We start from the raw sequence: 13,060 nt of genomic DNA on the forward strand, positions 1-13,060 counted from the left end.
CAGGGAACGCAGCCCTGCCCCAGCCGCCAGCATCCCATTTGCCCCCCCCCCCCCCCAGTGCTGGGAGGAAAGACTCCTCCACCATCTGTTGTTTTATTATTAAGAGTCAAGTTTACAAGAGCAAACCCATATGTTGCCAAACAAATCGGCAAATAGTGGTGCTATTAAGGGAGTGGAGGCTGGCGAGGCCTCTTTTTCCTCCCCCCTTGTCTCCTTGATGAAGAAGAATATGAAGCAGGCCCCATCCTTAGGGATAATGAATTACAAGCCCTGTGCTTGGCCCCACCCCTTCACTGGTCCAGTTGGAAGCAGGGGCCTGGCCGACCTGAGGCTGCGTGGTACCTCCCAGCCCCCAGCCCCACTACACAGCGGCCCTGGCTTTTCCCAGCATGGCTGATTATCATCATTATTATTAATTATTATTCTGAGAAGAAGGAACAGGAAAAGTTTATCAGGGAAGAATGTGTCTCCCTACCCTCTTCCTGGGAGTTAGGTTCAGGTTGGGGCTATGGAAAAAAAAATGTTAGCATATCTAGCCAAAAAGCAACCGCCCACCCCAGAAATGACCAGGAGAGCCAAGCAGCCTGGCGGCTTTGTGTGAAACTCACAGCCAGGCAAGATCTGAGACAGATGAGGGAAAAATCAATGGGGCTTTGAAAAATCTCTGCTTTCAAACCGTTAAGTAGCCAGGGTCAAAGGGTACTCTGGAGGCACAGGAAACCTCTGCTTGGCTCCTGTCCCTCCCCAGACCACCACCCTTGGCTTGAAACTATCCTATCATCATTATTACAAGTAATTAGAAACAGAAACATCCTAAGCTTTCGGACGTACAGTCCCAGGCCTCAGAAAGCTGAGGCAGGAGGATCTCGAGTTCAGGGTATGCCTAGGTCAATCAGTGAAGTCTTGTCTCAAAACAGAAAGAAGGCTGGAGAGTCAACACTCTCTTAATGTGGGTGTGTCCCTGCGTTTGACCTCAAAAAAATCAGTACTAAAGGTAACCAGTGCTAAACCAGGGTTCAAGGTGGGCGCTGGAACAGTGCCTACCCCCACTTCCCCACCTGCCCCCCACCTCCACTCTCCCCACCTGCCCCTCCTCACTGGCTAGCAGGTGTTTTCTGTTCCTAGTTGCCCTGGGAGTCTTTGGGGTTGGGAAGCTCAGGACAAAGAATCAAGTAGGGTTCTGTAATCTGCACTAGTTGGCATCTCTGGGGCATCTGTGGCTCTGCTGAGCGTGTCCACTGCCCCCTCTTCCCTGCCTTCTTCCACTCCCCTCCCCATGCTCTGGGATGGAGCCCAACTGAGAGAGAGGGTAGGGATCCCACACCACCCCCAAAAACAAAAGCTCCAGGGACCTGGCCAGCTGCTCTTCTTCCTCAGCTGCCCATCAGCAAGGCCTCAGCTGTCATGAGCACTGTCTTGCAAAGTCCCAGCCCCAGCCTGGCTGTCAGTTCCATGTGGAGAGCGCAGAACAAGTGTGGACATTGGCTCTGGGTAGATTTGGGGGACTCACGTCCCTTAGCACTGAGCATCTAGGGACTAAAGGATGTTCTGATTGCCTGTACTGTTTAAGTCAAATGACAAAAACTTCAGGGGCGACTGTGGCTTTGTTGTGGTGGGTGGTGGTGTTTTGTTTGTTTTGAGACTTGGTCTCACTCTGTCCCAAGTGAGGGACTCACCACACAGACTGAACTGACATCAAATTCAAAGTAATCTTCCTGCCTCAGCCTCCTAAGTGCTGGGTTCCCACGTGAGCTGCCCAACATTGCTTTTCTGTTTTTGTTTTTGTTTTGTTTTGTTTTGTTTTGTTTTTTACATTTAGCTGAAAGAACAACCCAAGGAGCTTGCCCTCTTTTCTTTCAGCATTGCTTTAAACTTGGGACTATAATGAAGGACTCGCCCCACCCCTCCTCTAGAGGAGAGGTCTAGAAAATTAAGTACCAGCCTGTGAGCAGGATGTTCAAACCTACCCCAGAGAGACAGTCCCAGAATGGTACCAGTAGAAGGTTCCCACTGTAACCACAGGCCTGAAGGGCCTGAGAGACACTGTCTGGCCACTGAGCTGGGCCTACTTCCTGAGCTTAAAGGTCAGAGTTTAATCAGAGTTACAGTGAGGTGCCTGTGCTCAAGGGTGACAAGAACGGCCACCTCCTTCCCCTGGAAACTGAGCAAGATAACCTTCAAGGGTGGCCAGCCACTACCTGGCCTGGCATCTGGACACCTTCAGCAATGGTGAGGACCATTTGGCAGTTGAACAGTCTCAAGCCACAACTGGGGGGGGGGCTCTGTGTCTACCTCCTTAAGATCTGCACTGCTGATTGCATGGCTTAGAGCATAGCTCCAGGAGATAACCCTACAGTGGAGGCGTCTATAAATATTCCTCCTTTCCTCTGGTCCACACGAAGCACTGCAGGCTCAGGACAGAAGCCTCTGTGGTCCACTTGTGGCTACACAGTAGACATTTAGGCTGTTATAGCTCCCCGGCTCTTAGGAAATGGTGGGTATCAATTGTAGGTGCCAAGACATGCTTAGCCAGTATCTGCCCCTAAGAGCTTCTAGGCATCCTGGGAGTATAGGTTCATGAAATCTGGAAGAAACTCCAAGGTCAGCCTGCATTCTGCTGTCTTGTGACTAAGGAGGGCACCTCTAGTGGTTAAGCCCCTTCCTTCCTCCTAGGTAGCCTGAGGAGAGGAGAGGAGTGGAGAGGAGAGGAGAGGAGAGGAGAGGAGAGGAGAGGAGAGGAGAGGAGAGGAGAGGAGAGGAGAGGAGACCAGAGTTGGGGGCTAACTGTCACCTTGAGGGGTCCCAGGCAGTGGAGCATGAATGACCTTCATGTGCCCTTCCAGGCACCTCACTCTGTTCATTTTGCCTTCACCTGTAGCAACATGGAATCCCCATCCCTGTCACGCCCAAGAGCCCCTGGAGTATGGATGAGAACCTTATGCACATCAGGTAGGTCCAACCCCTGCTGGTACTGAGGAGACGATCCAGTGGTTAAAAGCACTGGCTGCTGCTCTTCCAGAGCACCTGGGTTTGATTCCCAGCAACCACATGGTGGCTCACAGCCATCTGTAACTGCAGGGGATCCAGTGCCCTCTGCTGGCCTCCATTGGCACTGCACACACGTGGTACCCAGACATACACGCAGACATACATGCAGGCAAACACTCCTACCCATAAAATAAAAATAAACTGAAAGAGAAAGCACAGCCCCTTTGTTCCTGAGCTTGAGTTTGGCCTTTCCCCTCCTGTGTGCAGGCAAGCCCTACACAATGAGCTGGCAGGCCTGTTTCCTGGGGTACTGGGGACAACTTCTCAGAGGGGAAATAGCATCCTCAAGGTTAAAAAAGGACCTGCCTGGGATGAGTGTTGGAGGCAGAAGCCCCATGTGTGGAGGCCCAGGGCTGCACCCACAAGACTGATGGGACCCAGCTCTTCCTTGCAATCTGCAGTCCCCACAGCTAACTGGGGTGGCTCAGAATGTTCTCAGTAGGGTTGGGAGCAGGTGCTTTGGCAGAGGGAAAAGGCAGACTGGACTTGTGGCCCACCCACAGGATGGTGTCAGCATACATGATATTATTCTGTATACTCAACTCACCTCTCTTCTACAGTTACGAAGCTGGAATCCTGGAAAACCCCAAGGTAAGCCACTTTTCCTGGGAACCAGCTGCCTATGGTAGTCCTCTGTGCTCATGCTATCTGACTATGGGAGGCCTAATTTGAAATTTCACAAGGGGCTGGAGGAACTATGCATTCTGTTCTCTCAAACTCCCCCACCACGGGCTACTCTGCCTGCGCACTCCGTGCTGTGCGCCGGCTCCCTCCTTCCTCCCCCCACCCCTTTCCCTGATGTTCTTTTCCTAATTGCTGTAGAGATGAATGGTGGAAGGAACCATTTTAGGGAGGCAGAGAGAAAGTGTGATTGGAAGACAATAAAGAAGTGATTAAGCAGATGAGGCACTTGTGGGAGGGCTCAGCTTATGCCACCAGCTATGGGCAGGCGCTGGATGACCCATGGTGCCAGTTGGCAGCCTCCTGCGTTGGCCAGGATGGGCCCACAGACGCATTTCAAACTTTAAGGTTTCTCTCTCCAGGGGGCTTCGTTGTCTCCTTGTGCCTGTGGGAAGTAGGGGGAGGCAGGACGGAGACTATCATGGGAGGAGAAAAATCTCTTTGTCCCCAAGGGAATGACTGCACTTTTCCTGGCCCAGCCCCACACCCTGGGTGGCTGCTTTGGGCGTGGGTTAGTCTGCTTGAAAGACATTGGAGAATTTGGGCATCTGGGCCTAGGGGATCAGAAGACCAGCTAGAGGAGAATTGTCCAGGCATTTTAGGTCAGAAGCCTCATACCAAGGTCCCAGGGTACCCTCTTGCCCAGGTTTACCCTCCTGACCCCATCCCTGAATTCCCTACCCTGGCAACACCATTCCTACCCAGCAGTCACTGATGGCCACCTGACTCCCCAGACCTGGCTCTGACATTTTCCTACTTTGGTTTCATTGGATTCTGACTGGCAACAACAGTCTCATTTTATAGTTGGGGAAACTGAGGCAGCACGGTGACTCATCCCTCTGGCAGCTGCTGAGCAAGAACTGAAGCTGGGCCTCTCAGTGCCCTGTTCCCTACATCCACCCTCCGCCATACCTTCCCACGGGCATCCATCCTGTCTGATCTTGCACAAAGGAAGAAAGAGAAAGTGCTTAGCATGGCATTGGACAAAGTCTGAGGCAGGGTCTCGCTTTCTCTTCAGGCTACAGTTAAAATTAAGTGTTCTGGATTTACTCAGAGCTCCATTCACCTATCCCGCTATAGGAACTGGGTATCGGTGCAGAGGCAGTCGCATCCCTGAGCCCACACTTGTCACCAGGGAGAGCTGGTGTCCTTGCCCCCACCGCTCCCCTGGAGACTGATGGGTCCATGGGGCTGCTGCCTGCTGGCCACAGGTTTTTCCAGTTCATGCTCTGCTGACCCCATGACACTCAGGCCAACCACTCCTCATTAGCCAGTCAGTCACACCGAGGGGGGCCCAGAACTGAGCAAGCAGTTCTAGGTACTTTCAGGCCAGGCTCCTGTTGGCCAGGTACACTGGGGAAAAAAACTCCTCCGCCCTCTCTGGGCAGCCTGTGGCGTTATCCTCACTAGAGAAGCGACACTCCCAGATTGGGCACCTCAGAACTGGGGAAGCAGAGCTGAAGCCACTGGAGCAGCTAGGGGCCTGAGACGTGCTGTGATTACCACATCACTGTGGAAAGAAAGATCTGGGTTCCTGGGCTAGCATGTCTGTACCCAGGGTACTGTCACCACCAGGGCTTGGCACCCAGAGGTAGCACCCTATATCAGAACCCCAAAACTCTGCTTCTCACTGCCTTACACCCTCCAGCCAGTCTCCCCTCATCAAGCAGGTAGGAACAGGCTAGGCGGGGTAGCAATGAAGATGCAACAGCCTTGTGGCTGAGAGACACCCAGAGTCCCAGCCACTCCCTCTACATAGGCCAGGGGACCGTAGAGGCCTTTCCCCATCCTAGAGCACCCCGATGCCCTGCTCCATGCAGCGCCCCCAGCCCTCCCCCACCCTTGGGGAGGAGCACTGAGAGCTTCCAGGGGCCCTTTCCCCCTCCCTCAAAAAGACCCGAGGTCTGCGGAAGGGAGGGTTTGAGGCAGATGGCTGAGCCATTTTCTGCCTCTGCCGGGGCTGATTGAAGGGCAATGAGGCAGCTAACACGGAGAAAGATAGAAATTTACTTGCTTTAACTTCATACGGCCCACAGTGAAAGGGTTCATTCAGCCGCCGGCCGCCATAGCTGATGGGTGAATAAGCCATCCCCACATTCATCATGCCTCTACATCACGGGTTAGTTCATGGGCCATTTGCCGCAATCCCTCCTTCGCGGGCCCTGTTTCATGCTTTCTTTTGCTGCCCAACCCCAACTGCCATCTCTCTCTCTCTCTCTCTCTCTCTCTCTCTCTCTCTCTCTCTCTCTCTCTCTTCCCCCATACTACCCAGATGACATTGGAAGTGAGCCCTCCTGCTGGGGTGGATAAATGGCACCAGATACTCAGCCACGAACTATTTGTCATTTGAACCAAGCTTTTAGGAGGGAGAGTTAAAAAAGAAGGCAGGCACCGAGCAAGCTCAGAATGCAAAGTGAACATCATCTTATTTCTATTTGACAGAATTCAGGCTATCAGCTGCCCACCCCAGACCCGACTACTGCTGTAGAGTGTGTGAACTTGTCCTGTCAGAGGACTCCTGTCTCTTGTCCCCTTCCCAAGGCACCCTTCCTCTATTGCTTGGAGTATGGCCTGAGAAAGGACAGGTTCAAAACCGAAGTGGCGACAGTCAATATAGTCGGGCATAGGGGAGGAGAGGAGGGTTAGAAGGTTTGACTTAAGCCGGCATGGGGAGCGCTGGGTAGGCAGGAAGTGACTAAAGTTCTGTACTAGTCACCCTAATCCCAGTTTCAGATCTCTTTATACCCAAGGAATGTCGGCCTTTGCACTGCTTGGAGCGGGTCTGGGAACGTGGAATTTGTCTGAAGTCTGCTCCATGATGAATGGTTTGACAGTCAGCAATGGCATCTTAACTGTTTCTCAGCCCAGGTTGCCATAGCAGCTGGGAAGCAGCAAGAGATGCAGGAAAGAGGGTGAAGGTGTGATGTGGACCAGCCACTTCTCTGGGCCATACTTTCCCTCTGGTTCCTGGAGGTCTCTTGCTGGGGGTGTTTCTTAAGAACCCTTCACACCTCCTTGGGTCTGTCTTTAAGGCCACTCTGTGTGTCCACCACTCAGATAGCACTTTAGGGGGTGTGGCTGCCAGCCCAGCATCTCTTGGAGTTCTGTAGAAGAGTAGGAACTGTAAACTTTACCACTGTGTGTGGCACCAAGGATTCTTGAAATATGATACTTCTTGTGTAAAATCCAGGAGGGTCCAGGGAAGTCGGGCTGTTGGTCACTCCGGCGCTAAGCTCGTGGGTAAAAGATCCACAGTACATAAGTGGGCCTAGGTACTTCCTGTGGCCCCTTCTAGAGAGAGACACAATGTCCATCACCAGGCTGATTCTCCATCTTCACAGCGAGTGGCCATTCATACCAGGCCTTGCTTAACATCTCAACTGTAAGACAGTCAAGACTACATATCCTTTCCCTAGGCTGAAACTGAGCCTCAGAGAAGTACAACCTCTTCCTGAAAGCAGCACAGCCTGACATCTGGTTTAGGGATATTTTCCATCATCCTAACAGTAGCTGCTGTGGTAGGAATCCTGCAGCCAGGAAGATCAGAAGTTCAAGGCCAACTAAGGTTCCACGAAACCCTGTCTGTGAGACAACACAGCAGAATTCACCACAGTTGTTGAGGCCTTGTGATTTCCGCTCCCATGTGCTGGGTGGCCAGGAGTATTTGCAGTGGGCAGGGTAGAGCACAGCTTATACAGAACTCAGCAGTCAACCACAGTGCCTCCCTACAGCCTCCAACTCTGCCCCCACAGATGGGACAGCAGCATTTGTTCCTAGAAGGCAGGGCTGCTTGGATCTCCAAAATGAGCAGTGGTGTATGAATGAACTCTCTTTGGGATGAAAAGGCTGCGGTCCCCAGCCGGCAGCAGGTGGACAGAACAGCTGGGTACAGGATGCCCCTGGGACGAACTTGAGCAGGCAGGCCCAGACACTCCTAATGGTGGCGAGTATCCAGGCTCCAGGCTTGGGTTCAGGGGGAGCTGGAGCCTCTAGAGGCGAGGGAATTTTGAGATCGTCTTGGGCAGTGAGCAGCCCCTCCGCCTCTGCCTAAGGAAGAGAGGCCCATTTTCTAACGCACCCAAGGAAAAATATACATAAAGGTTGATGTGTTTTCAAATGGTTTTTGCTTTGTTCTTCTCTTTTCTTCCCGTGAGTATTAACCTCAGGGACCCCAGGACGGCTCGGCCCGCTAGAGCACCTGCTGGGGTCACACACAGTCATTAGCTTTTCGGTCAGTGCGGAATAAACCCCAATTCCAGGCACGGACGCGAGTGTGTGTGCATGCGTGCAGTTCCCGGGAAGCCTGTGGACTGCAGCCCTGTGGAAGTCACTCTTTCCTGCCTGACTTGTTTCTCTCCTGCTATTCTGCCTCCAGCTGTGGGGGCGGCAAAGAAAAAGATGAGATCAAGTTGAGGGGAAAAATTGTCTGATTTCTTGAGCCCTTTGTTTCTCGGGCCTCTGGCAGGCTGGGCTGGCTGCGAGCAGGGAGTCCACTGGAACCTGCTGATGGGGAAGTGCCAGGGGCCAGTGGTCTTAGACAGGGGCAGGGAGGGTCAGTTACCTGCAGGAGGTAGGAAGCTTGGTGTGTTCACAATGTCCCAAGTCCTATTTCTTTCTGTTTTAGAACCAAGCACCGCCAGGTCTCTATACAAAAACTCAGGACCCAGCCAAAGCACCCAACAGCCCAGATGTCCTTGAGATAGAATTCAAAAAAGGTATGTGTTCACCTATCAAGAATGAAAGGGGTGGGCTTCAAGGGTCCCAGCTCCACTCTTCTGCCTTCGTGAGCCCATGCCCTCTAACTCCTTGCATTGCTGGAAGCTGGAGCATAGTCAGGGGCTTTGAAAGTTCCAACAGTGTGAGCCTCCAATCTTAGGAGGAGGGGTTCCTAGGCTGCAGTGCCACTTGCTAACACTGGATCTTGGTGGAGAACCTTTCTGTCACAAAGTAGCTGGCTTTGCGAAAGTCATTCTCTACTTCCTTGAACCTCAGTTTCCCCATTTATAAACTGGGGTTGGGGGTGGGGGGAACCTGTTACTTTCCTAGTGTTGAAGGAGGTCTGTGGGGAGGGCATCCAACCAGATGCTGCCACCAGAAAGTGCTTAGTAGTGGCAAAGCTGACTTTAGGGACTCTGAAGACTCTACTCATAAAGCTTGGCTCACCCTAACTTAGCTGTCTGGGGTCTCCAGTAACCTAGACTTTTTGTTGCTGCCCCTCTGGTTCCTCTCTCTTGTCCTAGAGGAAGAAATTGGGCATAGTCATGACTGGTGATAGGTCTAGAACCCAACTGAGAGAGCGTGTGGAGAATAAGGAGAAGATACTCCCAAGCAGGCTTCCTGAGAGAGAGATGGTACCTGGTAGGAGCAAGAGGAGGCATGAGGCAGGACAGACGTAGGCGGGAAGCGAGCCATCCACAAAGTAGCACAGCAAGAGGGGCTCTGATGCTCTCAGACACTCTCCAATGTACCTCAGAATTGGAAGGCAGGGTGATGGCGGGAGGGAGGAGGCTGGAGATCAGCCCCAGGCATCCCCTGGCTGCTGTGATCTTGTGTAAATTCACCTTTCTGGGGCTGAGGTGTGCATGCCTGTAAAAGAGGCTGTGACAAGGCTGTTTGCAGGTACCCAGCATCACTTGTGACTACAGTAAGGATGAGGTACCAGTATAGGCCTTCTGCCCACAGCCTCTCCCAAGGGACTGTCCCACCTGCCAGGGTTGTCTTTAGCTGTGTCAATATACATGTCACATTACCCAGGAGACCTTGGTGGGACCTTAGACATAGTAGAAGTCTTGGGTCCCCTCTCAAGCCCTCTGTTGGGAGCAAGGGGCCTCCCCGGAGCTTTACTTGAGCAGATGGTAGGATGGGCCAGGCCACACCACAGGCTTCTCCCACGAGGCTCTCAAACCCCTGGGAGCTGAGAGGGCAGAGGGTGGGAGGTAAGCTGGAGGTGGCAGAGGGTCCCAGGCACAAGCCTCCAACAGCCTGCCTTAGAGGCACAGGGTAGCCCCAGGCAGAGTTGAAGAAGAGACGGCTATCTGAAAAGAGGGAGGAGGCACCCTCCCTAGCCTACTCCTCATTCACTCTCTAGTTAATTTATTTGAAGTTTTAATCTAATTATTAACTATTTTAAAAGCTAAGAGGCTTTCTCCGGCGGCAGCACCAACAATGTCAACCTCTCCTCCCGGGCAGGCCCCATCCAAGGCCCCAGCGTTGGGTGATAATAGGGCCGAGGAAGGAGAGAAAGAGAGAGGCGAGGGGTAGGGGGTGGTGAGGGGGCTTAAGGTTCATTATTGGGCAGACTTACATTTAATAGCAATTTACAACCAAGTTATAAAACCCCTGGAAATGGGGGTTAAGAATGGTGAGGCTGTCAGCGCCCTGAGCGGAGCCCCTCCAAAACGGCGCCTGGCTAATAAAGACTCCAAAGCCGCTATTGAGCCCTGATTGGCACCCGATGGCTCGCTACATGGTAATGAGCCAGGCAGATGGGTGGGGGATTAGCCGCCAACTTTGAACAGCTTTTCTTTGTCACTGTTACGGCTCTCTTGTTAGCGCACTAATACATTTATTACCCATTTCACACCGCTCGAGAAAGTGCCCCTTGCAATTCAAAGTCAACCCCAAACCCACCCACTGCCCCCTCCCCACCACCCCCCTCGACTCGGCCAGGGAATGGCCGAGCCTCTGCTGTCTCCCTCCTGCCACCCCAGACAACACATCCCAGAATTCAAGTATATCTGCTGGAGCGGACATCACCCCAGCTCATCCATCAGGTGGCTTTCTGAAGGCCTAGGGGACAAGGTTGGGGCCAAGAGGTTTACATCCACCTGGCCAGCGTAGCAGAGAGCTACTTAGATTTGGAAGTGTGTGTGTGTGTGTGTGTGTGTGTGTGTGTGTGTGTGTGTCTGTGTGTGTCTGTGTGTGTCTGTGTGTGCATGCGCGCGCTTGCACACACGCCTGTGCGTACTCATAGGGTCTGGCTGTACCTCGGCCAGGCGGCCCCTGGGTAGCTGGTGGGGACAGAAGGTGCTCACTGGTAAGACAATGGCGAAGCGTGAAATTCAATTAGTTCAGGGCCTGGTTCCAATTTCACAGCCCCTAAATGCTAAAGGGGCAGAGAGAATGGGAGGGAGGGGGCGAGCGTTTTTATTGCATTTTCTTCTTTCATTCTGGGGGGGCTTTCTCGCCCCTTCTCTCCCCCCCCAGCACAGGGCTTTGAAGGAGTCATTCCGACTCCATGTCTGTCACATCCATTTAAGGCGATGTGGGTGGAGGGAGAGGGTGGGGTGGTGGGCACAGGCTGCTCTGCTGAGCCCCAGCCTAGAGGCCCACTGTCCTCTCTTTCTGCCCCAGGGGTCCCTGTGAAGGTGACCAACATCAAAGATGGCACTACCCACAGCACCTCCTTGGACCTCTTCATGTACCTGAATGAAGTTGCGTGAGTGTCCACAGACTGCCCGGGCTCCTGGGGACTGCCACCTCGAGCAAGCTCAGGCCTAGACCTGTATGGCTAATGGTCACAGCTGAAGTTCATGACCTGGAGGTCTGGCAGTTTGGCTCTGTAGACATAGAGTGCCCTGGGCCGAGGGTATTGGTTTGGCATTGATATTGGTTTAAATCCACAAACCATGAAGACAAAAGTTCCTAGGCTACTACCTTCTAATGGTCGGTCCAGCTGGGGCTGTAGGCCTTTGACTGAGCCAGGCATTGGGACAAAGAAAGATAAGTCCTCAGTGGGGGCCAAGCAAGTCCCAGTATAGATGTAGCCGGCGGAACACCCAGAATGACCCGGACAATTGTCCTCTCGGGGCCTGAGGTTACCCACCTGTCCACTTGGGCCTGTTTTCCTGGTTCAGGTGTTCTCAGTCATAGAGTCTGAGACAGTCAGTCTGCCCGTAGGTAGATCTTCAGCCAAGCCAAAGAAAGGCACCTGCTCAATGGGTGGCCTCTGTCCCCAAGCCTTATGGCAGCACCTGAGTCCAAGTGACCGGTTCTTTTTCAGGGGCAAGCACGGAGTGGGTCGCATTGACATCGTGGAGAACCGCTTCATTGGAATGAAGTCCCGGGGTAAGTGGGTTCCACCCCGGGGGAGCCGGTTTAGGCACCTCCGAAGCTCCTGTACCACCTGATGTCACCTTTTACCCCAGGTCACCTTGGCTTCCCATTGCTTTCTCTTAACACCCCGATGAAGTGAGAGAGGACTGGGGATGAAGTGTGAACTGTGGCCTTTGCCCTGACTTCTCAGGGTGCTGTGAGAGGAGTCTCTGGTGTTGGGAGGGGTCTGGGAGAGGGGTCGGCCAGGAGGTCAGGCTGTCTTGTGTCTCGGGCGGGCCAGTCAGGTTAAGAGGCGGACCATGCAGGGCCAATTTCGTGGTCATTAAGGCACTTCTGTAGCACCAGGCATGCAGTACAGCGGGAGTCCTGCCAGGGAGGGCGCTGTGAGCTGCACACAAGAACCCTGAGCCAGCCAGGCCAATCCAACCATGTCTCCAAAGCTGTTTTGCTAGAGACAGATAGGCCCTACCTTTCTGTGGCATGCCTGCCACTTGACTGGTCTAGGTTGCCACCATGGGGCCATGGGGCCATCTGATCCCCTTCTTGGCTTGGAGATAGAGTTGAGTTGGTCCCAGGGCTATGAAGAATTGATCCCTAGCCAGGTACCTGCCTCTGTTTTCCCATGACTCCCAGCCAATCCTGGGTCACTTACCATCTTACACCCTCTTTCTCTTCACTTTCCCTATCCATTGAGCGTCTCCATCCCAGGTCCCTGCCAGTCGTGTGTGTGTGTGTGTGTGTGTGTGTGTGTGTGTGTGTGTGTGATCAAAGATGTGGTGTTTTTAAGGTACTCCCATAATTTTGGCAGTTAGGGCCCTTGGCTGGGGCACCTGAATGTTTAAATATCAGTGACGTGGATAGGGGCTTCAAATCACTGTGCCCCATGGTTAATGGAGACAATAACAGCCCAATAAAACCAGGCCAAGGTTCAGTCCCGGTCTTGGTCCTTGGGGAGATTTTAAAATTTAGATCCTATGTCCCAAGAGAGCTGACGTTCGGCAGCAGCTGTCAGCTGTGAGACAAGATACAGATCCCAGACCCTGGCCTGGGATCTCCAACTGGTGATCTGTGGGCCTCAGTTTCCCCTACTGTGTCCTGGGTCTTGCCTCTGATAGTTGGGGGGTTGGGCGGAGCTGTAGTTGCTTATCCCTGAGGTTTCCTCTTCTCACATTGATCACCCGTGAGAATCTGCACAACTGCAGCTCTCTTGAGAAGGCCTTGTAAAGAACAATATGCTAATGAGTGTCTCCTTTCATTCCCAGCCTACCTTTGTCTC

At 53.0% G+C, this 13,060-nt stretch overlaps 1 protein-coding gene across 8 annotated transcripts in view; it reads left to right on the forward strand.

Moving 5' to 3' along the window:
- Ass1 (argininosuccinate synthase 1) overlaps positions 1-13,060 on the forward strand; it is a 49,105-nt gene that overhangs the window by 18,680 nt on the left and 17,365 nt on the right. For all 8 annotated transcript variants that reach the window (XR_013108502.1, XR_013108504.1, XR_013108503.1 and 5 more), the window contains 5 exons: positions 2,879-2,949; positions 3,609-3,639; positions 8,354-8,444; positions 11,083-11,167; positions 11,732-11,796. Coding sequence is in view for 2 of the 8 variants with exons in the window: in XM_034494981.2 (XP_034350872.1) it covers positions 2,879-2,949; positions 3,609-3,639; positions 8,354-8,444; positions 11,083-11,167; positions 11,732-11,796 (343 nt within the window). In the remaining 6 variants the exon portion in view is untranslated. The remainder of the gene's footprint in view (positions 1-2,878; positions 2,950-3,608; positions 3,640-8,353; positions 8,445-11,082; positions 11,168-11,731; positions 11,797-13,060) is intronic.

Source organism: Arvicanthis niloticus, chromosome 2 (genome assembly GCF_011762505.2).
Source record: "Arvicanthis niloticus isolate mArvNil1 chromosome 2, mArvNil1.pat.X, whole genome shotgun sequence".
In the NCBI taxonomy this organism is placed as follows: Eukaryota; Metazoa; Chordata; class Mammalia; order Rodentia; family Muridae; genus Arvicanthis; species Arvicanthis niloticus.